The 24,929-nt window shown below is 42.4% G+C and overlaps 1 protein-coding gene across 1 annotated transcript in view; it reads left to right on the plus strand.

The window, feature by feature from the left end:
* Positions 1-15,597, plus strand: part of GNA13 (G protein subunit alpha 13) — a 56,908-nt gene extending 41,311 nt beyond the window's left edge. The window contains exons 3-4 of the mRNA XM_054975950.1: positions 8,996-9,046; positions 9,262-15,597. Of these exons, the coding sequence (XP_054831925.1) occupies positions 8,996-9,046; positions 9,262-9,834 (624 nt within the window). The 3' untranslated portion in view covers positions 9,835-15,597. The remainder of the gene's footprint in view (positions 1-8,995; positions 9,047-9,261) is intronic.
* The last annotated feature ends 9,332 nt before the right edge of the window (positions 15,598-24,929 follow it).

Consider the following 24,929-nt stretch of genomic DNA (forward strand, 5'->3'; position numbering starts at 1 on the left):
AGTCTCCGTACTATTACACTTATTGCAATCGTAGCCTTTTTCAACTTTAGCCCTCCACGTTCTCTCAGTTATGCAGTATTGAGGCAAACAGCGAAGACTCTGGAAAAATCTAGTTCTGAAGACTTCATAAAATGCAACTCTGCTATGGTTTGGCTTTTGTGAAACATCTGGTGTGGCACACAGGAAATGCTAAAAAGAGGAAATAGGATAGTGTAAGCAGAAGTAGCGTGAGCATTTATTAATGACTCAGTGACGTTTTCACTGGAGAGGAACTGCATTCCCTGTGGTCGGCTCAGTTGTTTCGCTGGATATACTATTGTCTGCCATCACCTTACATTTGTATGCTACTGAGCTTCAAAAGCCAAATTGAAACATTTGATATGTTGGTGAATCGAAACTACAAGAATATCTTAACTATGGGAAAACAGAAGATAAATTATGCTGCAGCTTAATATTGAGAGAGGACCTTAATAGTACAAAAGTTCAGGCAGGTTTGGTTTTTTAGAGCAGTTATATCCCACTTTTCCACTTTAAAAAGGACCTCAAGACAACTATGCTCAAGCATAAAAAATTAAACTGCTAAAAAAAAAAAAGTGCAGCTAAAAATGCCATTCTGGAAAAACTGGTTGCCATCCAGCAAGGAGAAAAAAGTTCCCCTCCACACTACCAATATACCATCAATAATTCAGTGGAACACATTCAAATGAAATCACCTTATTGTCTCTTCTAAAGGTCAGTAATGAAGTTGCTGACCTGTCCGCCTTTAATAAGGCGCTTCGGAAAGTGGGCCCATTGCTACAAAAGCCCGCGACCACAAACTCGTAGAGTGGCTTGACAAGTAAGAATGGTTGAGAGTAACCAGGTTGGTACAGGGGTTCATGTTGTATATTTTTGCTTACAGCAGCAGCCTTGCTGCTCTCTGTTTATGCTACATTCGAAGGATCCTTAAACTGGCCCCATCTCCATTGCACAAAGAGGTGTTAACAAAAAAAAGCATAGCAAAGGGAATTGGAGAGATTTTCAGATACGATACCCCTATTTGCCATCTTGTGCCAGTAGCATGATACCTGTAGTCCCAGCTCTTACACTTCCAGAAACATTTCTCATACTATGCATATTTTCATACTCTGAGCAGGAAATCCAGATTTTTTTTGGTGCACACCCCTAGTTCTTGACATTTGCATCTGTCACCTCTCTGTGTCTTAAAACATGAAGTGGGAGGGGAAAGTATTCTTCATCTTGTCCTAGCTTCCTGTGTGTAAGTTTAAATGAGTACTGAAAATGTTCTAGGATGTATTCAGTGGTAAAAGCAGCTGAGTGGGGGGGGGGAGAACAGTCACCCATTGAGAGAGTTGAGAATTGTGGAAGTAGAGTTTATGATGGTGGGGTGAGATTTCTAATCCCTGGCTTCTCTTCCATTTCTTTCTCCCCTCACCCTGCCCAGGCAATTTCTCAAGGGACCCAACTTGAGTCCTCCATAATGCCTTCCAGTCTTATCCTGTTCTGGAGTGATCGGTGATGCAGGAAATCCAAATTTTCCTTTTAGCCAGAATTCAAGACAGTGGGAAAGTAATTGTCAGTATTAGATGAATTTCAGAAATCTAACCCTGACCTGGATAACCCAGGTGAGCCTCATCTCATCAGATCTCTGGGTTAACCCTGGTTAGTAATTGGATGGAAGACCAGGGCTGCAGAGGCAGGCAATGGCAAACCATCTCTGTTAGTCACTTGCCATGAAAACCCCCCCAGGGGTTGCCATAAGTCAGCTATGACTTGACGGCACTCTCCACCACCGGTTAAAAACTAAACCAGCTCCTGTTACAGGTTGGTTTGTAAACAGCTTGGTTTATAAACTGCTACTTCCTTGGTTCCTGTGATAAAAAACTTTGACCTATGAGTGAACAGGTAAAGAACCTTTTGTAAATTATTTTTTTGTTTAGGTCACAAATGACTGACACGCGTATTGGAAGGCAGGTGGGTGTGATGTTCTCTGTCAGTAGGGGGCGCTGCAGCCGTCGGGTCCGTCATGGCGGGGTCGCGGTCTTCCCCGCCGGCAGGTCCAGGGGGATGGGGTCACCGTTCTACCCAGGCCAAGCAAGTGGCCTGTCAGCTGGCCCCCAGGGGTCTCTGCTCCCTTTTAAGCGGCCTCAGATGACCCAGGGCTGTTAAGCCACACAGTGTGGCTGACAAGCACAACCTCTGGGCTCAGGGACGGTCTTGGCTCCAAGACCAGCCTCCCTGCTTCTCCTCCCTGGCCAGGAAGTCCCAGACCCCTTTTATCCCCTCCCACTCTAAAGGTAGCCCCGCCCCACTCCCCAATTGCCAGCGCCCCAGGTGAGGCCCATTACCTGCGTTAGAGCGGGCAGCAACACCTGGCCCCAGCCCTTCCTGGGTGGAAGGCCTGCCCCTTCCCTCCTCCGCCCCTGGGCTGCCATTGGGCCCGTCACTCTGGCCCTCTGGACTGGCGGGGCGGCCGGCCTATTGCCTGCCGCCGCCGGGCCTTGCTCCCGCCCCCTTTCTGGCACGAGCCCTCGGGCGGGGCGGGGCTGCCCCGCCGTGGCCGCCATGGGGCCGTCCGCCTCGGCACCGCCGGCTCGGCCAGCCTCCTTGCTGGCTCGTCTTCCCTGTTCCGCGTTCCCCTGCTGGCCCGGGCCGTCGGCATTGCAGCGCTCTCGGCAGCGAGGCAGCAGCCTCCTCCCAGGCTGCCGGCGTTGCTGTCGCCGTGCCGGGCTGCCGCCACCTCCAGATGGGTTTCGGGGGTCGCGGGGCCGCTGGGGGAGGCGGTGCGGAGGGAGGGGAGGCTCGTCCCTGGACAGTGGGCTAATACTAATTTTTGTAGGTTGTAACTTTTGTAGACTTGCTTTGAGAGCGCTTAAACATTCCTACCTAACAACCCAAATCTGTGCAAAGGGCTTATACTTGTTTTTTCAACTAGCATTTGTAGCTAGTTGTCCTTCTGGATTTGCTGCTAAACGGATGATAGTTGGTAAAGAGTGAAGAGTTGTGAAATCAGCCTTGACGAAGGGATGCGGCCACTCGCGTAATATATCAAAACATACATGCTGCATTCTTTTTACATTTCCTGGCTTTCGAGTACCTGATCCCTGCTTTTAATGTTCATGTTTGATAGCAAGACTCTTTAAGATAAGCATTTGGCTTGCCAGACAATCCACAGAAACGAATTTCCCTAAAACAGGAGTAGCGTATGTTGTGTTGCATTTGTTCGAAAGGGAGCTTTTCTTAGAAGCTGAGAATTAGAAGCCTAGTGAATGTTGGAATCTTTCACATTTGTGAGTAATTTTCATAACCCACTGGTTTTTCCTCCAGGAAGGGTATGTCGGTTTATAGCACACAAATAGTTACTGCTGTTGCCTTTTAGCAAACTGAAACTGGATTCTGTGACTAATTTGCCAGATGTCTGACTCTAATGGAAAGAGGCTAGTCTTGTATAAATTCAACACTGAAGGAGAAAATACTGATCTTTTTTCAGATGTGTCATCAAAGATCTAGACTACTAAGTATTTCCTTTCGCATAATGAATCCTATAAACTAGCACTGGTCTAACAGCGCGAGCATATTTGCTTTAACTTTCTTCGTTCGATCACAAGACTACAGAGAACCACATGCTATCTAAATGTAACCTTACTGAAAATAGAAGACTTGCTCTCTGTTAAATACATATTCATAATCAAAATCTGCGGTTTACTCCGCTATCTGAAGGCAGACTGAGCCCCGTAGCTGAGCTTGGCTCCGGATAACTGTGACTTGAATTCAGCATGTGAGCCGATGTTCCATGAGCATTCAGATACACTGGGTGAAGGCCAGCGAAATGACAGAAGGCCTATTATAGCCTTGTACCAAAGGTGCAAAGATACGAGGGTAACTTGCAGTCCTTAAGTTCAGAAAAACATGCCCCAGAAATCTCTACTTATAATGGAAACGCCTGAATCCATTGTAAGGTCCAGGTGTTACCATTTTCCCGAAAGCATTTTACAGTGCTGGCAATCTGAGGCTTTGTATACGCACATGTTTCGCTTGGAAATTGCTTGTGATTTTTTTCTCTTTATTTTTTCTTTTATTCAAATACGAGAACCCAAGTTGTAAAGGACTTCATAGGTCAGTATCAGTCCCTTGAATTGAACCTGGAAACAAATTGGCACCAAATACATCTGTGGTAATATAGGAGTTATATGAACACATCTCCATCCCCAGAAGCTGTGCTGCTTCATTTTTGCACAGACTGCAGATTCTAGGTTACCTCCAAGGACTGCCTTACGTAGAGTGTGCTGTAGTAGTCCAATGTGGAGGTTTCTCTTTCCCAGTGAAGTTTCAAAAGCAAGTTGTGATGAGGCCTTTTGGAAGTAGGGTGCAGCACAGGTTCTTGGGCAGATTGAGGCCACCATTGTTAATGTTTGTTAAACAGTTTTGAAACAATCATTGCCGTAATACAGGAGTGGGGTGGGAAATTAGTTTCCCAGTAGATCACTCAAGTTTTGTATACTTCATTTAGCCCAAGGAGATTTCATGGATTTTTGTACTGTGGAAGGCAGAATGAACAACGCAGTTCTGAAATCCACCTTGTAGCTGTTTGGCAGTAAGGATAATTTGTTTCTTCTTATTCATTCATTCATTCATTCATTCATTCATTCATTCATTCATTCATTCATTCATTCATTCATTCATTTTTGTCCTTTCTAGTCTGCCTTTCTCACTGAGACCCAAGGCGGATTACATAGTGTGAGATTAGTACAATCAGTATCAAGGACCTTTCCATACAGTGTCAAGGACATTTCCATAAACAATGTCATAGGATTTTACAAAGATGCAGCATTAGCAAAGATCCAATACAAAGTTGAAGAATTGCTGAAACAGAACATGATTCTAGGACTGACACATTCGTATATTTTATACCACCTTTCCCGTCTGAATAGTTTTAGGTGGATGGCCATGTTGTTCTGCTGTAGAACAGCAGGATTTGAGTCCAGTGGCAACTTAGAAACCAACAATATGTTCAGGGTGTAAGCTTTTGAGAGTCATTCTTAAAAATCACTCTCTCAAGCACAGTTATTTGAAGGGTTCACTAGGGTTGTATCCTCTAGTCCAGGGGTCCCCAACCTGCAGCCCGCGGGCCACATGCGGCCCCCAAGCTCTTTCTGTGCGGCCCTCCAACCTGCTTATTTGCTGCTATCACCCTGCAATTTTGTTGCATTTTGAGTTAAGCTGTGGCCCTCTTTAGGCACTGGGCACTCTAATGCGGCCCCCATGTGCCAAAAGGTGGGGAATCCCTGCTCTAGTCCATGTCTCTCCTCCCCGCCCCAGCAGCTGGAAGGGCGACTATGCAGTGGGGGGGGGAACCGTTTCCCCCCTCTTGCTGCCTTTTCTTTCTGCTCTTCAACCCATGAACCTTCATGAGATGTTCCTAATCCCCTGGTGTGGCTTTTCAGGGAATGCATACCGGGCTGCAGCAGGAAGGGGGGGAAGCACCAAAAAAATCCATTATGTACGTGGATCTTTATTAGTTCTTTGAACCACTCTGTGGTGGTGAGCTTAGTGTGCTCATTGCTTATCCTTCCTGACTTGAAGTTGAAAGACAGTATAATTACGTAGAAAATAGGTATAATCTTTTAATTAGTGTTTGTAGTAGATTGTGCAAGATTGTAGTAGACTGTGTAGTAGATTGCCCGCCTCACAGGGTGTTTTGTTGTGGGGATAATAATGACATACTTCGTAAACCGCTCTGATTGGGCATTACGTTGTCCTGAAGGGCAATAGAATATTGTCGTCGTCGTTGTGAAATTACAAAAGTTTAGGCATACTATAATCCTGCAATAGTTTATCCAAATTGTGTTGTCATTGAGACTGTAAAAACATGGTTTGCTATGTGGCGAAGAAATCCATCATTTAATGCTATCCTTGGTTATGAGAAACCCCAACTGAGTACTCTTTCACCACAGATTTCTTTATGACCTCAAGAAAATTGCAGTGTTTACTTCTTCCTTTCAAATGTTCAGATGAGGTTTAACACAATTTCTAACTTTCTGTATGTGGGGTGTTAATATTTAGATGTTTAGATATGTGGGTCTTTGCATCTTTTTTATCTAGGACCGTGTTGCTAATTTTTAATTATGCATGGGTATGGGGAGAAGATTCCAAGAATGAATACTTGTATGTTGTCCTGATTTTTTCTTTTCTTTTTTTTTGTCCTGATTTTTTCCACCAGCTAAAAAGGTAGGGTGAGCCTTTCCGAGGAGCAGCCAGTTTTATGAGTTGCTACTTTTGAGTTCTTCTGTCATTTCCCAAATCAATCACTGATTCTGCCTACATCACACTTGAAGCTGCAAAAACGGCCTGGCCCAGATGGCAGCCGGGGCAGGTGGAGAAAGTGGCTAATGGTGGCCATACAGAGGAAAAGGGAACAGAAGGCCAGGAGGAAGCATACTGAAGTGCAGTCTGTGCTCATACACGTGGAGCTGTGTTGCAATTACTTCCCTGTGGTGCTGAGCCCAGTCCCAGTGGCCATGGTTCTGGTGCTGTATACTTGTTTTCGTGGAGGCTTAATTTCCCTCCTTTAAGTCATTGGATAACATCTGTGCATTTTCCGCCTGAGATTTTGCTTTCCTGCTCTTTTGTCAGAGTAAGCAGTAGATCTTCATATTTATATTAAGTATTATATCTTTGCATTCATCCATTACCAGAATTCATCTAAATAGAGATTAGACTCTTCAAAACCTAGGGGGATTTTGTGTGTGTGTGTGGGGGGGCAAATTAGGATGCATTTGCACGTTATAGTTATTCAAATAGTAATTAAATTCTCTAGAAATAGCCCTGTATGTATCTAATACTGTGCGACATACAGTCTTCTTTCTGAATCTCACCATATCTATTTTTATGTGTATTATTGCCATTTTTCTTAACAGATAGTGACAACAATAAAATGGAATGTGGAAAACAGTCAATGAAGACAAAAGCTAAAGATGGTACCGGGCCAGTTTAGACATAACATTGCTGGAAGGGAAACCTCTTGAAGTTTTCTCAGCAGCCCATAGCTTGCCATTATAGCACATGCCACCTGTCTAGCTTCGTCTGCAGCAGGCGGAGAGCTTTGACCCAGATCTTCACAGGGTCCTCTTTTTCCTCTTCTAGAGGTCCCATTAGACAGGGAGCCAGTTCCCTATATCAACCTCCCCTCACTCAGCTACAGCCCAGGGCTATTGGGGAAAACGGAATGGGAAACGATGATTGAGCCATGCTGTCTGGTTTGATGGGTTTAAATTGTAATGGTATATTATGGTATGGAATGGTGCTGGAGGTGATGGGGGGAAATTCAGGGCTCAAGCACAAAATGTCCAAGCCATGGCTTGCAATTTTCTGCCAACCTAGTGATAGCCTTGACATAATTGATCCTGGCTGGTCAAATATCGGGAGCTAAGCAGGGTTGGTTCTGGTTAGCATTCAGATGGGCGACCTCCAACAATCCAGGATAACTACGCAGAGGCAGGGAGTGGCAAACCACCTCCGCTTGTCTCTTGCTTTGAAAACCCTATGCGGTCGCCGTATGTTGGCTGTAGCACTTTACGTGGCACTTTACACACACAGTGCTAGTACTTCTGGAGCTACTTGTTACACTTGCACAAAAGATTATTTCAAGTTATTCATTTCTATAGCAACCAAGTCTATTGAAAAAGACAGGCTGTGAGTTTTGTAGAGCTTTTGTTAATATAGTAAAAAGTCCAGTAGCGCCGTTAAGAGTAACCAACTTTATTGAGGCATAAGCTTTCGAGAACCACAGCTCTCTTCATCAGATGCGAAACTTGTGCCTCTATAAAGTTTGTTAGTCTTAAAGGTGCTACTGGACTTTTTCCTGTTTTGCAACTACAGACTAACACGGATAACTCCTCTGGATCTTTGTTAATATAGACAGTGAACGAATAACATTTTGCTTGTGAAACGTTTGGTTTAATAAGACTCCTAGGTGATTTCTGTTGGAAGTTTAGGGTTTTTTGTAAAAAGTTAGGTCATCCAGAAGATTCTTCAAAGAAAATAGCGATGGGTTTTCTTCCTGATTGTGAGCTTTGTGACATGGAAACATCTTGGCGTCAAACCAGTTGCATCCATGGAAGGGCAGTTTGAAAGAAGAAGTGTGTCTTGGAGTATAGTTTGTGACTTCCTATAAAGAGGTACCAGTACGTGGTTGATTTGACAGAAATGCGAAGTGTCGTTCTTCTCCATTACTAGTGGCTTTGCTTTTCCTTGAAATTTAAAGTGCTGTTTCCTTCCGGCTTAGAGCTGAGTACATTGTAGAAATGGAAACTTCTGAGTCTACAATTTATATGATTTTTCTATTATTCATGGGTGCCGGGTTATAAAGCAGTAAAGTGAACTAGATGGTTGTTGGGGGTTTTCCGGGCTGTATTGCCGTGGTCTTGGCATTGTAGTTCCTGACGTTTCGCCAGCAGCTGTGGCTGGCATCTTCAGAGGTGTAGCACCAAAAGACCTCTGCTACACCTCTGAAGATGCCAGCCACAGCTGCTGGCGAAACGTCAGGAACTACAATGCCAAGACCACGGCAATACAGCCCGGAAAACCCACAACAACCATCGTTCTCCGGCCGTGAAAGCCTTCGACAATACATCAAAGTGAACTAGAGTTTGAGTTTTCACATAACGTTGTGAACTTGTGAAAAGCTTGGAGTAACTTCTGTTTATGTTACTTGGAAACAGAGCTTGTAAGGTATTGGTTTGTACACCTGATTGTAAATCTGTCCGGGCTTTTACAAAGTTGCTAAAGTCCCTCGAAATATGTAAGTTCTGAATTGTGGCCTTTGACTTGATGGAAATGTCACTGATTTCCATTGAACTTACCTTCGAGTAAGTGCACTAAGCGTTCGAGGTGCAGTGCTCCTACACACTATCCTTATTTTGTAAAAGTTCTTCTCAAACTAATAGTAAATAAGTATATTTTCTATTAAAGTTAATTGCATTTTTTTTCTTTTTAGGGAGAATCTGTAAAATATTTTCTAGACAACTTGGATAAACTTGGAGAACCAGTAAGTTTAATCTCTATTTTGGGTTTTTAAAAGCAATATTGTGTGCTGAAGGATATTTGGATTTGAATTTGCAAATTCTAACAAGTTGAAAGCTGTATATTTTGTGAATTGAAGTGACAATTTACTTTTGTAGCATTTAGCAGTATTGTGGCAAGTTCCTTTTTTAGCATTTAGCACAGCATATCAATGACACAGTTGTTTTTTGTTTTAATTAGGATTATCTTCCCTCACAGCAAGATATTCTACTGGCACGAAGGCCTACAAAAGGGATCCATGAGTATGATTTTGAGATTAAAAACGTCCCTTTCAAGATGGTTGATGTAGGTGGCCAAAGGTCAGAGCGAAAACGTTGGTTTGAATGCTTTGACAGCGTCACTTCAATCCTGTTCCTGGTTTCATCAAGTGAATTCGACCAGGTACTTATGGAGGATCGACTGACAAATCGCCTTACAGAGTCTCTGAACATTTTTGAAACGATAGTCAACAACCGGGTTTTCAGCAACGTCTCCATCATTCTCTTCCTAAACAAGACAGACTTGCTTGAGGAAAAAGTGCAAAAAGTTAGCATCAAAGACTATTTCCCGGAATTCGAAGGGGATCCCCACTGCTTAACTGATGTCCAGAAATTCCTGGTGGATTGTTTTCGTACCAAGCGCCGGGATCAGCAGCAGAAGCCCTTATACCACCACTTCACCACTGCTATAAATACAGAAAACATCCGCCTGGTATTCCGTGATGTCAAGGATACCATCCTTCATGACAACCTCAAGCAGCTCATGCTACAGTGATAGACAAAAAGACTTTGATTTTTGTTAGTCGTTTACAGCAGGAGTTGGAAGAAAAAAAACCCTGGTCTTGTCAGACCTCAATGTGTGGATAAAAGCTGCTGCTGTTCAAGTTATTGCCAGTTTCTCTTGAAATTTGGGCTTTAATCTCTTTCAGTGTAGTTTCATCTTGAATCATTTCTGATTTCTTAACAGACCTCAAGTTTTTAAAGCTAACTCTGAAGTTTTAACCTCTTCCATTTTTTTCCAAATTATATTCCTGAAATATCCTGTAATATCGACTATCTGGGTTGGCAGAACCCACTTTGGAAACTTGATAAGTTAAGAGGTTTGGTGATACGTGAAAGGGGCTGTAGGAAAAACATGATACATGTACATCTCCAGACCACTTCCCAAATGTGGCCTTTTCCCCTACGGAGATGGTTTTGCATGACGAACGGCTCTGCTTTTTCAAATAACTAAGCTGTATTTGAAGTTTACAAATGCATTTTTGCTTCCATGCCAATAGGGGGTGCTCTCAAATGGTACCAGAAATGAAATCAGTTGAAGATTACGACCACTGAGTATGTCAGGTGGAATCAGTCGTGCAAACGGACATTCTGATCTTGATTGGTCGTCGTGAAATCATAATAGTTTTACAAAATGTCCTACGTTTTACAAGTTTGGAGCTGAGCTAACCTAAACCATATAGCTGCCTACAGCTCGTGAAGCATCCATTAGTTGTGAATGATCAGTTATACCCTTTTTTGCATCAGTTAGTCCAGGCTCTGTGTGATGAGTGATGGAAGAAGCTAACAAAAAGGGTTCTTTTTCCTTTTAAAGAGTGCTTGTGTTTATGGATATCGGATGCATTTTGTTATAGAGTTGAGAATAGACACAGCTGTAGATAAGACAATACTGGCCATTGTATTGGTAGCCAAAACAGCAAAACACCTTTTTGGAAAGAAAATGTAGAGCAACTGAATGACTTCCCAGAAATTCTGTATTGCAAAAGTGTAAGTTTTGCAACTACTGCACACCTCTAACTCAGCCTCGCAAGCAGATACTTACTAAAAATAGAACAGATGTGTTAAACTAATAACTGTTTTCATCTCAATTCTGAGGAAGCTGGTGGTACCAGAGGTGACTTTTGATTTCTCAGGTATTGGTTAAAAGTCAATTTATTACCAGTTACTCTCTGGACAACCTAGTTTAACTAATGGTAATTCACAGTTCTTATCCTATACTTTACAGATCTGTAAAAGGGATTGACACTTTTTCTGTTCTAATGCTTGAATGTCATAAATGTCTGACGGTTAACATGACCAGAGATTAGCAGCACAATTTTCCTTTTCTGATACATAGGCCAAAAATTGCATTGAGAGCAATAGCGATGCATTAAGGGCTACTATTGTGGAGTGCTTGGGATGGGAGGAAGTCAGTAAAAATCTCCCTATTTTTGAAAAACATTTTACTTTTGCCATATCTTAGATGAAGGTAATTTAAGAGTTTGTGCCAATTAAGTGCATTAATGTATTAAGATTAACTTTCTTCAGTGGGCCTAGTCCAGTAAGCATTGTTAAGTGATGCAAAATTTGTTAACCTAAAGTGCCTCTTAATTTGTTTTCCTTGCAGTGTCCTTATGAGAACATGAGTTTCCTAGTGAGTGGCTTTTGGGGTAGGGGGTATGGAGTAGGAAGACAACTCCATTGCCCAATAGGTTTCCAGGCTCTGCAGAGAGATTGCCATTAGTTTTACCCAATATGCAATTAAAAACCATAACCAAAATCCTAAGTGTTCTACTGGTGCCATTTGTACCATTTCTGCATTTTTAGAATTCTGTTAAAATGACAAGGTGTATATGTTGTGAAAGACAGGATTTTTTTTACTAAAAGTGCGTAGAAGTTAAAGCAAGAGTGACAAAAGCTGTTGTTTGATTGGTTCAGTTTCATATAACATATGGGTAGAAATCTTGGAAAGTAAAACATTTTCCATTACAGTCTAGAACCAGAGTGAAGAGAACGTTTTCTGAAAAATTAAATCTGTGCTTTAGTATTAAAGAGATTAACATTTGGGGTTGATTTAGATGTGCGGTGGCTTCAATTGCCCAAACACCAGCATCTTTGTAAACCAAAACCAATCTTGGGTGGCTGTCGGTGCAAATGAAGAAGGGGAAAAAAGGGAGTTACTTAACCCTTTTTTTCTGTAGTAGTTTCCCCATTCAAAATGGCTCTCCCCTCCTTGCTGTGTTTCTCTCTGCTGGATAAAATATGGATGCTAGTATCCATCACGTGAAATCAGTATATCAGAAAGCTTGAGAGAAAGTGTGTATCTTTAGTGAGTAAAGTCAGACTATCGCCACCCCATATTCAGCAGTGGCCAGGCTGTGACTCGGGCGAGCTGCATGTAGCTTTTTGACAGGTAGAGCACGGTTCACTAACCGATGCTCTTTGTAGCTTCCATGGCACGAGCTGTTGCCCAGTGGGCTGTGGAGCTGAAATAAACGTGTGCAAAATCTCTCACAGCACCCTGTGTGTGGCCCCCCCCCCCTTTTTAAGTTGGCATGAGCCTGTGGAGATGTAATGAGAAGAACGGAGGGACCAGTTCAGCAGTTGTAGTTAGCTTGCCTAATCCTGCCCGTTAGCAGCCACCGCTTTCACGGCTGCCTGTTACAACCTTGAGTAGCATGATCAGAAGAAGAATGCAGATTTCCCTGCAGGGGTCTGTCACTTCCCATGCATTTTTGATTGCCTAATTTTCTTCGGGGAGGGGGAAACTTGCGACACCCTTCGTTTCTCCTCAGTTGGGAGGCCTACAGCAGTTGCTACCTGTGAAAGAGCAGCTCTGCCGGAAAGGAAGTACTTCTTCGCTCTCGGATCCTATGCATGTTTACTTAGAAGTAAGTCCCATTGATTTTAGCAGGGCTTATTTAGCAGTTCATGTGAATAATGCCCATTTTTATAACTTGAGCCTGTGCCTGTTTGGGCTGCAGTCAGTCTGTGCTTGCTTATTTGGTAGTAGATCCCATTGATTTCTACTAGGTATATATGCAAGCGTATACATGATTGCATCCTCAAGAGCATAAGAAGCCTACATGGAAGGAGGTAGCAGCGTCGAGGCTATGGCGGAGGGGCTGGTGACTAGAAGATGGAATCAGCGAGGCTTTATTTCAGGCAAGCCAGTTAATTTAATTGTGTAACTTTTGTGGGCGCATCTAGGCAGAACCAGGCCACTTTCTCCTTCATAGGGCAAGGTCAGTATTTGACATACAATTTGACTTTCGTGGATTTGTTACCAGCTTTTGCACCTAACTGGAAAAGCTCTGTGCATACACGCACACACGTACATGCACCCAGTTCGCCATAGTGAACGTCACGAATTGGGAGAATTTCCTCCTCCCCGTTTTCTTGTGGATAGATAAAAGGCTTAGTTATTTCTAAAATTAGGTTGTATTGACCGTTCAGACAGGATAATGCCAAATTGCCCATGACAGATCAAGTATGATCGTAACGTTTCTGTAAAGATGGCATGTTAGTCCAAAAAACACATGCATGTCTTGTGATGCTACAAATTCTGAGAATTGTCAATTTAAGCTTGGAAGGTTGGCCCATTTGGCCAGCATTGCTAGACAGCATTTGGCATTGCTAGACAGCATGTTGCTCCTCCTCTAGCCCTGAGAAAGCTGCTTCTGCCTTCTCCTTGTACTGACAATCGAGCAAGCTCAGCTACGCTGTGTCTGAGGCTCCAGTCTGGGGAGCCTGAAGACAAACCCTGACTTTCCTATGCTTTCAAGGGCTGGTATTCTGGGATAGCATCGCCCAGAGAAAGCACAACTTGCCAAAAATGTCTCTAATGCTACAGGAATAGCTTGCTCAGTCCTCTAAGGTCCACCACTTGAATCAATTTCTAGGCTATGCTTAGAAAATGAAGCCCTAGGCTTTTATCATGGTAAATCTGAAATACCAATAAAATATATTTTCAGATAACTCTTTCAAATACAGACCTAATTTGTCAGAAAAATAGTGTCTTAAAAATATCTTTTTGTTTCTTTTAAATGTTTTTAAACTACAAATTTGGGGTGATTTTTGTTTTTTGGAAAAAAATATTGGTGGGGTTTTTTTAGACTACAGCGGAATAAAAACTGATCTGCCTGTGAATTTCGTGGGAAGCAATTTTAAATCTGAAACAAAACAATGAAACAAAGATCCAGAGGAGTTCGCCGTGTTAGTCTGTAGTTGCAAAATAGTAAAGAATCCAGTAGCCCCTTTAAGACTAACCAACTTTATTGTAGCATAAGCTTTCGAGAGCCACAGCTCTCTTCGTCAGATGCAACTTTATTGTTGCACAAGCTTTCGAGAACAGCTCTGTGGTTCATACCCTCCATACATCTGACGAAGAGAGCTGCAGTTCTCAAAAGCTTATGCTACAAAACACTAAAAGTCATTCTCCTTAACACAAAGTTGTTACTTTAAAAAATCTAGGTCTATGGGTTGGATTCTAGGTAGCCGTTCCACTAGCATAACATCAGTCTGTCCTGGTGGAACAGTGATTTGGTGGCAGAGGAGGGGGCAGTGGTACCCACTGTATGTTCCTGTTTTGCCCTCCAAGCTGTTCCTGAGGGACCCTTGACCCACCCAAGGTTCAGTAAGTTGCAGCAGGAGTTGAAGATGCAGGTGAGTCCCCCTCCATAAGCCAATGGCAGTTACTATCCAGCCCCTAATCTTAGACTTGGGGGGCAGGGTAGAGTAGTATATACAGGGATTTCACAAAGCTTGGTGGTGGGGGGACCTTTCTACTCTGTTTTCTCACTGGCTGATTCCGCACACGTTGGATAATGCACTTTCAATGCACTTGATCAATCGTTTGAGGTTGATTCCAAATGATCTATAAAGAGGATTGGAAGTGCATTATCCAACGTGTGCGGAATCGCTCACTATAAAGTAAATGTAAGTACAAGATGGGGCAAACGCCATCCCATCTCCTCTGCCATGTTCATCCCAGTTTGAAAGGGCCCAAAGATAAGAGGAGGGGGGCTTGCGGGAAGGGCAGGGATTTTTAGGGTGGTAATTTGTGAGCATGGTCGCCCAATATATTTCTCTTGTAATCTAAATGTTGTGATAAAAAGCAAGATGGTGGCAGAAGATCGCTTCTCTGACTACAGAGCTTCCTTTTCCGGATTGGTTAGTTTTTCATGTATGCTGGTCACATTCTCAAGTTAGCTTTCTACAAGCCTCTCTTTCCATGAGGGTACTATGACATAGCCATCTCTACGATCAGTGACCTAAGGATTACATAGCATTGTGATAGTGCCATTTGCCGTTTCTTTACCTTTTACTTGAAAGCAAATGATTGCCGCTTATTTAAAACTCTCCCGTCTTTCCACGGCAGTGAAAGCGTATCTTTTCTATAAAGCCTTATCTAAAAATATATTTTGTAACAGCCTCACAAACTTTATCTAATGAAACCAACATTTGTATTAGCTTTGTATAAATGGGGGGGCTTTTACTTTTTATATATGTGTTAACTTTTGTAACTTTCCAGGGATGAAGAGAAACTCTTAACTTTGTAAATTTCCCCCCTGCCTTAGTTCAGCATTGGCAATAAATTATTTCTAAAGGTCTTAAAGGCATAATTTTAAGAAGGTTCGATTACTAATAGATGATGAAAGCCTCTTTTAGTTGTATATTGCTCTCTGTACATATTTTGCAAAAGTGTTGCCTTCCAGCTATTAATATTTGCCTTGTGTAAAATAAATTACTGACAGTAAATAAACAATATACATCCTCATTCTGAAAATGAATTTTTTTCCTTCTGTGCCTAAGTGGTGTTTTACCTTCGTGATAATGTAGCCGCTATCAACAGCTGCTTCAATTAAAACATTACATCTATATGCAGCCTTCGTGCTTGCAGCCATTTTGAAGATTAAACATAAGCTGCACAAAAGCTGCAGGGAAAGGTTCAGAATACATAGGCTCTGCTAATATACTGAATATAATTCTAGATCCTGGAGAGTGGGGAATTCAAAGGAAATGAACTGGTTTGGAAAGTCCCACGTGAAACATTGGAATCATGTTGCTTTTAAACATTATAGGAGTCGGGGGCGTTTGAAACCAAGGGGTGTGCCTTCATGCGAAGGGTCTCCCTCCTGCCTCGTGTCCCTTAATAAAGGTAAAGGTAGTCCCCTGTGCAAGCACTGAGTCATTATTGACCCATGGGGGGACGTCGCATCACGACGTTTTCTTGGCAGACTTTTTACGGGATGGTTTGCCATTGCCTTCCCCAGTCATCTACACTTTACCCCCAGGAAACTAGGTACTCATTTTACCGACCTCGGAAGGATGGAAGGCTGAGTCAACCTTGAGCTGGCTACCTGAACCCAGCTTAAAGTAGATGTAAACATCCTGTTAATTGGCTGGAGCCAACAAAGTGCAAGCAGAGTACAGATTCTTCTATCACTTTAAAAAAAAATCTGTTCCTAAGATTCCTGTGAGATTTCCAACTGGGATGTTCTAAAGTGCTAAATCCATTAATTATCCTAGAGGTGTGGACAGGTTCACTGAAAAACTTAACACCTGAAAGTCTGCAAAGAGGGATCTTGCATGAACATTTTAAAGTTGGGCATGTCCTGCAAATAAAATAGGATTCCATCATGGAAGTTAATCTTCCCTTGTCTTTCCACAGCAACCTCCTGAGATTCCCCCAAACGCTGCTGCTAGGGTTGGGGGAGCTCCAATGCCCTCTTCCGCAGGCAGTAAGAAGCACGGAGAAGCCAGCTTTATTTATTTATTTCACATTTCTATTCCGCCCTCCCCACAAGTGGGCTCAGGGTGGATCACAACCCATTAAAATACAATAAAGTACACCCACCCTGTTTGCCCAGGTTGAAAGGGTGATTCTTCCCCTGACTCCCTCTGCTTGCTGCGACCCCCCCATACCTCAGGGCATTTTGCCCTTTGACCTCCAGTATTTGGAAGAGTGAGGAAAGATCCATCTTGCTCAGAGTCTGTAGGATCTGGACCGCTACCCTGTTCGGTGGAGTTGAGAATTTCTGGGAGAAGAGTGCAAATGGGGGTAACCGAGGAAAAAAGGTAAAGGTGCAAGCACAGAGTCATTACTAACCCCCATGGGGGGTTTGTCACATCACAATGTTTTCTTGGCAGACTTTTTACGGGGTGGTTTGCCGTTGCCTTCCCCAGTCATCTACACTTTACCCCCAGGAAACTGGGTACTCATTTTGCCAACCTCGGAAGGATGAAAGGCTGAGTCAACCTTGAGCTGGGTACTTGAACCCAGCTTCCGCTGGGATCGAACTCAGGTTGTGAGCAGAGCTTGGACTGCAGTACTGCCGCTTACCACTCTGCGCCACGAGGCTCTTATAACCAAGGAAAGGAGCAGATGAAATTGAGGCAAAGGAAGGAATTTCTTAAGCGGGAGTGTTTGAAACGACTGGGTGATTATTGATCAGTTCGAGAGTCTAACAACCCACATGACAGTTGAGGGCCTTTTATAAACACAAACGTCAAATTCCGTGATCAGCGGAGAATCTGTAAATCTATGACACATTCATTGCCTGATTAAATGATTTTCTCCTGCGATAACCCCACTAGTTCACAGGAACATTTTTCTAGTAAGTTAAGTGCTCCGCAGTAAATCACTTAAGTCTTTCTGAAGGCTGGGCTGGAGCTAAGATGTCTAAAATAAGAAGCCCTCGCTGCAGACGTGCCTTCATCTTTATTAAAGGAAAGATTTCAGGCAGCAGCCTGCCCAAGAGTAGTCCTTTGACCTAGAAAAGCCATTTTGCGTTGCTTCATAAATCATCAGGTCTGTGTTTGGAAAGCGTTCTATGATTTTTCTCATGGAATGCATGCATGTGACTGATCTGAAGCGGGTACACTTTTTCCGACAAGCCTGCATGTGCTGAATGCAATTTCTCAAGTCTTCCTTCCTCTAAAAGTAGTTCTGCGCTTGCACAATAAGCAGAGGCAAAAACCCAGCAGTTTGTACCAAGGCTCAAAAGGGCCTCTTCGGAGTAGGCTCCCTGTGGTTGTGCGTTCCTCATTTCAGTCGAAATGTTTTAGACAAGAGAATTCGAGTCACCTGAAGCCAATGAAGTTGCCCAGACTCTTAGACCTAACTTTCCATCATGTTCTGTTTTGACACATACCCTACTTTTGTAAACAGGACTCTGCTATATAAGCCCTCAGTTTTCGGTTTTAAAAATGGAAAATGATCGTGTTCTGTTTAGAAAATACAGTAATAGGCACTTGTTCCATTTAAGCAGTCAAAGTAGCAGCTCCCCCCCACCCTCGGGCTGTTCCCGTTATGTTATCAACAGGCATCAACACAAAGAAATATTTATCTGAAAGCTGCAGTCTTAAAATCTACACTTTATACATGCAATGCAGTTTCCTGCTGTTCAGTCAGAAGTTAACAAATGCCCGGACACCGAGTTGCAAGTGCTTGCCAGAACTATTTCTTCCAGACAGGCCCTTTCTGAGTAACAGAGGAGCAGCTTTGCTTCCCAACTGTTCTAGGCTACAGCGGTTTAGATATTTTAATTAAAAACCTATTGAGTGGAAAAGCCTTGCTTGAACTCAAAGCCCGCTAGAATGATTTTCTAATTATAAATTGGCTCCTTTAAATAGTCTGTTCACCCACAGTAACCTATTGAGCCATGCCAAAAACACAAACTAATAGTGGGGCGGGGGAGAGGAAATAAGCATTTTGCCAACTTTGTGATTGCCCAGGTAAAATATTTCATACAGCAGGCTTCTATCTGTACAGACACCACAATAAATCCAAACTCTCATCTAGTTACTGACTGGCTGGAGAGCTTTTCTTAGTTATTTGTCTAAATGTAGCTCCACCCTAATTTGGGAGACAGGAGAGTTTTGAGTGAATAGGACCTTAATTCAGTGACTACAAATGGTCTTTCCTAAGGACTGGCTACATTTCAGCAGTAGCTTCAGCATCACATTCGCTGAGGCTGACGTTTAGTGCTGGTGCCCAGTTTCCCCTGCTTATATGCACTTCTCATGTAAGCCTGTGGGGAGAGAAACCAGTTCTGGCTTATTCATTATTTTTCCCCTTTGAGAAAGGGGTTTGATTTGAAAGAGATGCCTGCTTAAACTGAGGTCGGGACAAGGGTGCTCGTGGGGAGGCTGGCTTCTTTAATGTGTATTAAACTGCTGCAATAAAGACAACAATGGCGGGTTTTGTAATACCCTTTGATTGCTGCTGCTCCACCCCTAGTTACTGACTTACTCTGTTGCTAGGTAACGGAGACATTAGTTCAGTCTCGTCCCTTCCTATCTTGCTGCAGTGTTTGTCACAACTTCCTGGTTTTGTTTACACATGGTTGGACTGGAGGTTAAAGCAAACTTAGAATCATAAAATCATAGAGTTGGAAGGGGCCATACAGACCATCTAGTCCAACCCCCTGCCCAGTGCAGGATCAGCCTAAAGCATCTCTGACAAATATTCATCCAGCCTCTTCTTGAAAACTGCCAGTGAAGGGGAGCTCACCACCTCCCTAGGCAGCTGATTCCACCTTTGAACTACTCTGACCATGAAAAAGTTTTTCCTAATATCCGGCCGGTACCTTTGTGCATGTAATTTAAGCCCGTTGTTTCGGGTCCTACCCTCTGCTGCCAACTGGAACACCTCCTTGCCCTCCTCCAAATGACAGCCTTTCAAAGAGAGCAACCATGTCCCCCCTCAATCGCCTCTTCTCCAAACTAAACATTCCCAAGGCCCTCAGCCTTTCCTCGTAGGGCTCAGTCTCCAGACCCTTGATCATCCTCATCACTCTCCTCTGCACCCTCTCGATTTTGTCCACATCCTTTTGGAAGTGAGGCCTCCAGAACTGCACACAATACTCCAGGTGCGGCCTGACCAAGGCAGTATAGAGAGGGACTATGACCTCCTGCAATTTCGACGCTATGGCCCCTTTGATACAACCCAGGATTGAATTGGCCTTTTTTGCCACCGCATCACACTGACTGCTCATATTTAGTTTACAGTCCACTCTTACCCCAAGATCCTTTTCACATATACTACTGCCCAGAAGTGTATCCCCCATCCAGTATTTGTGCTTCACATTTTTGTGGCCCAGATGTAATGCTGTGCACTTGTCTTTGTTGAATTGCATCCTATTCACAGCTGCCCACTTCTGTAATTTATGATGTACATTTTCCACGCATATTTTCTATATACATTCTTTACTCGGGATTTTTGCTCTTTTGAATGGTGCATCCTTAAGCACAACACATTAAAAAAAGAGGAGGGAAAGTTCACAGTTCATGTCACATATTAAAATCAGACATGTATACACACATCTCTCTCATTATATGACACATGAACAAAAATCAAGTTAGTTACTTAAAACACCAATACAGAAATGAAAATTAAAACTGAATATGAAAACTATTTGATTATTTATTTTACATTGCTTATATTGAAATCAGTACTTGGTGTTTATGAACTATGAAAACCCTGGAGAGAAAGTAAGGAAGACATGTTGTTCTTTAAAAGAAGAAACTTAATAACTCTTTACAGCTCAGGGGAATTCCTCGTTATCACAACTTATGAATTACTAATACAAACCCAGCTCTGTGGATAGAGGTATGAAGGCCTGGGGACTTTCTTCATTTTTTTTCCTAAGGATTTTTGTTTCAGTTTTTCCCATGAAAAAAACTGGGAAACAGCACTGGGAAAACCTCCTATGAAAGATTTTCTTTGAACAGAATGAAATGATTTTAAGACAGTTTTAAAAGATCTCACTCAAAACGCATAGCATTTTGAAAATATGAAGACTTCCCCCATTTTTCCCAATGGAAATTTTGGGGAACACTAAAAATATTTTTTTTTCTTTTTGGAATGAGTAAAATGCTGTTTTGGTCAAGGTTTTTAAACACTCAAAATGTATAACATGAAAAAATGTCTGAAGCCATTTTGGACCACTGAAAAAACTACCATAAACTATTTTTCTCCCTTTTGAAAGACCCAAAGTTTGTATATTCAACATTCTATATTCAATTATATACATCACAATTTATATTCAATATTTTTTAAAATCTTAGTTTTATAATTGATCTATATCCATGTTAACTATTCTTAATATTTCTTAATTTCCAGCTATATAATCAAAGAAATCTCTCCATTTTTTCCTGGAATTCCAGTGTTGGTATGTTATGCATATAAGAAGTTAATTTAGCCATAGAGGCATATTCATACAATTTATTTGTCCATTCAATCACATCTGGACAAGATTCTGTCTTCCATTTTGCTGCATATGCAACTCTTGCAGCTGTTACCATAACTTAAAAAGTTTATCATGTGCTTTGATAATATTACTTTGATAATATAATGTTATAATAATATTTAATTCCCTGACCTGGATAGACCAGGTGAGCCAGATCTCAGAAGCTAAGCAGGGTCGGCCTTGGTTAGTAACTGGATGGGAGACTCCAGCAAAAGGGCTGCAGAAGCAGACAATGGCAAACCACCTCTGATAGTCTCTTGCCATGAAAACTCCAGCAGGGGGTCGCCATACGTCAGCTTTGACTTGAGGGCACCACATACACACACAAGATATTTAATAACATTTTTCAGATTCAACTCATAAGAACATAAGAACATAAGCAAAGCCATGTTGGATCAGGCCAGTGGCCCATCCAGTCCAACATTCTGTCACACACAGTGGCTAGAAATCCAGTGCCATCTAAAGGACTGTCAGTGAGGCCAGGACACCAGAAGCCCTCCCACTGCCTTCCTTCCAGCACCAAGACAACAGAGCACCACCTCCCCACAAAGAGAATACCATCTATCTCCTGTGGCTAATAGCCACTGATGGACCTCTGCTCCATATATTTGTCCAGTCCCCTCTTGAAGCTGGCAATGCTTGTAGCTGCCACCACCTCCTGTGGCAACGAATTCCATGTGTTTATCACCCTTTGTGTAAAGTAGTATTTTCTTCTATCTGTTCTAACCCGACTGCTCAATAATTTCATAGAGTGCCCACGAGTTCTTGTATTGTGAGAAAGGGAGAAAAACACATCTTTCTCTACCTTCTCTAACCCGTGCATTATCTTGTAAACCTCTATCATGTCTCCCCTCCGTCGTCTTTTCTCCAGGCTAAAGAGCCCCAAGCGCCTCAATCTTTCCTCATAGTGAAACTTTCACTCAAAGTGAAACTTTAATATCTTGCATCTTGCATGTCCACCACATATGATAAAATGTTGCATCTCTGCATTGGCATTTCCAACACTGCCCATTATAGTCTTTATCGGTTCTTGCAATGTCTTTAGGGGTAGTATACCATCTGATGAACATTTTATACCAATTCTCTCTTATCAATTGACAGTCTGTAAATTTTATTTCTTTAGTCCCTAAGTCTTCCCATAGGCTCATAGAGATGCTTTCTCCAAAATTTTGCATCCATTTTATCATACAGTTCTTAACTTGTCCCGTTTCTGTGACATATTGCAATAAAATTTGGTATATTTTTCCTAATAAATGCTTTGAATGTCCACTGATGAGTTGTTCAAACTCTGTTTTCTCTCTTAATCTAACACCTTCTTTGGATGTTTGTTTTTTAAGTTTGGACACCATCTGATAACACATCGACCATAGAATATTTTTCCCTTGTGCTTGAATTTCTTGCCACATTTTTATATTTCCTTGCTTGAATTCATAATTTACATAATTGTGCTTCAATTGAATACCACAATGTGTTTGTGTGAGAGAGACAGAATGAGAGAGGGAGGGGGAGAGAGAGAGATCCTTGCATCAGGTTGATTTGGTGATGGAGCCTGGGGAAGGCAGGGTTTGGGGAGGGGACGGACCTCAGAGTCCACCCCCCCCCCCCAAAGCAGCTTTGTCTGTTTTGCATGCATGGACAAATGGTATAGGTGGCTTGACTTGTTTCTGAAGGGATGACGTGTTCTCTCTTCTGTTGGCTTTATTGTTGCCCTTTGTTAACACATTCTGCTTCAGCATACTGGCCTCAAGATTTTGGTGACGTGCATCCTCTTACTTCCAGGTGTTCTACAAATATAATTCACCTGAAATGCAACAAGGCCATGTTTCTTCTCGTGTTATTTTTCTAAAGGTTTCTGTATTAAATTACTGATAACATCTGTAAGCCTCTGCCCTTCTTTTCCATTGTCTTCATGTACCGCAGAATGTGTTAACTTTTGAATGAAGAAATCTGTATAATATCTGTGCTTATTACATACTGCTCTTTTAGACAGATATTAGTGCCCTACTCAGAGCAGTGAACGAAGTCTGAGTTACTGTCATCCCCACGATACAGCTGGGGAGCTGGGGCTGAGAGGAGGGGCTTTCCCAAGGCCACCTGCTGAGCTCATGGCAGTAGTGGGATTCGAAACAGCAGAGTGTGGCTATGCAACCCAGCCACTAAACCACTATGCTACAGCAGTTCTCAGCTGCATGAGAAGAGTCCCCGAATGTACTTTTCTCAACATGGTGAGTATTTGATTGAACAGTATCAAGCTATTGCACTCAAAATTATTTTGATTTTACCTGGCCACCTGGATCCATGCTATGGTAACACCAAGACTTGACTATCGTAATGCACTATAGATAGGTCTCCCATCTAAACTAACTAGGAGACTCCAATTGGTGCAAAACACTGCGGCTCGACTGTTATCAGAAGCGAGCAGGAGCATGAACATCACTCCCATCCTGCAGTCACTCCATTAGTTACTGTGCTCAGTTCAAGGTACTGGTTATCACGTACAAAGCTCTTCATGGCCTTGGTCCAGCATACCTACAGGACCGCCTCCCTCCCTATGCTCCTCCACAGCAGCTTCGTTCTTCCAAATAGGGTCTCCTGCAGGTGCCACCCTGCACATCGGCGAGATCGACAGCAGCCCGTCCATGGGCTTTTTCTGTGGTGGCCCCCACCCTGTGGAATGGCCTGCCTGAGGAGGTCAGGAGAGCCCCCACCTCCTGGCTTTCTACAAACTATGCAAAACCGAATTATTCAAAAAGGCTTTGTACTCAGCTAGGAGGGCTGTATTATAGGTAGGGGATCTCAGATGATCTGCTAATGTGTTAGTAACCGTAGAGCTCACCACTATGTTGTATTCCTACTAATGCTACGTCTCTGTGAACTTGTATCTATTTACCCTATGGCATTGTTATGGGAATGTTCCTGATATTGACTGTACTAATCTCACACTGTGTAATCCACCTTGAGTCTCAGTGAGAAAGGCAGACTATAAATGATGTAAATTAAATAAATAAATAGTGCAGACTTATTATCCCCCCAAACCACAGATAGTTTATTCACATACATTTTGATGCTATCAACTTCGTATGAAAGTTTTAGATGCTTCTCCCAGGTCATTAACAAAATACACGTAACTGAGTTCCATTGTCCTGTAGTGTTCTTGAACATGGCTGACAAAAAGCTCCGGCAAGCTTAGTTATAACAACCACTGCTTAACCAAAGAAATTATGACAATAGCACACCAAACATTTTAATATTCTCTTCAGACAAATGGAGAAGTCATACAATTATAGTCAAAGACTTTGATCTCAACAGGGTTTTTTTTTTCCAGGGTGGGTCTGGATCAGCAAATGTTGTACTTTACTGAAAATCAGATGAGGAAGTGATCTGACACAGTTAGCTCAACTTCCTGAGTTATTTTGTGCAAAGCATTCTGAATCATTAAAGAAAGCCAACGATCATGTTTCTTAAAAAAAAATGACAAGAGACTTTGGATTATGATGCTAATGTTAAAGTTCTGGGGTTTTTTTTGTCATCAACCAATTTGTCATTCCTGCCCTTCAGTTTAGAGAAAATATTTATGTACTGTTACATCAGTGGCACCTGCCACTTCAGAGACTAAGAAGGATATATAAAAAAAATAATGGTTATCGTTGATTTTGTGATGATGCAAAGACCGGGGTTTTTTGCCTATGCTGTGCAAAACCTTTTGGGAATATTACATCTAGCGAGAAACACCCTTTCAAGAGGAAATCCCACATTAACCAGTAGCAAGAGAAAGGCACTCAGCATATGCTCAGAGAAATTTTGTTACGTGCCTATATTACACATCTTGAATGGCATAGCAGAGGCTTGCTTTCAA

This window comes from Eublepharis macularius, chromosome 4 (genome assembly GCF_028583425.1).
Source record: "Eublepharis macularius isolate TG4126 chromosome 4, MPM_Emac_v1.0, whole genome shotgun sequence".
NCBI lineage: Eukaryota > Metazoa > Chordata > Lepidosauria > Squamata > Eublepharidae > Eublepharis > Eublepharis macularius.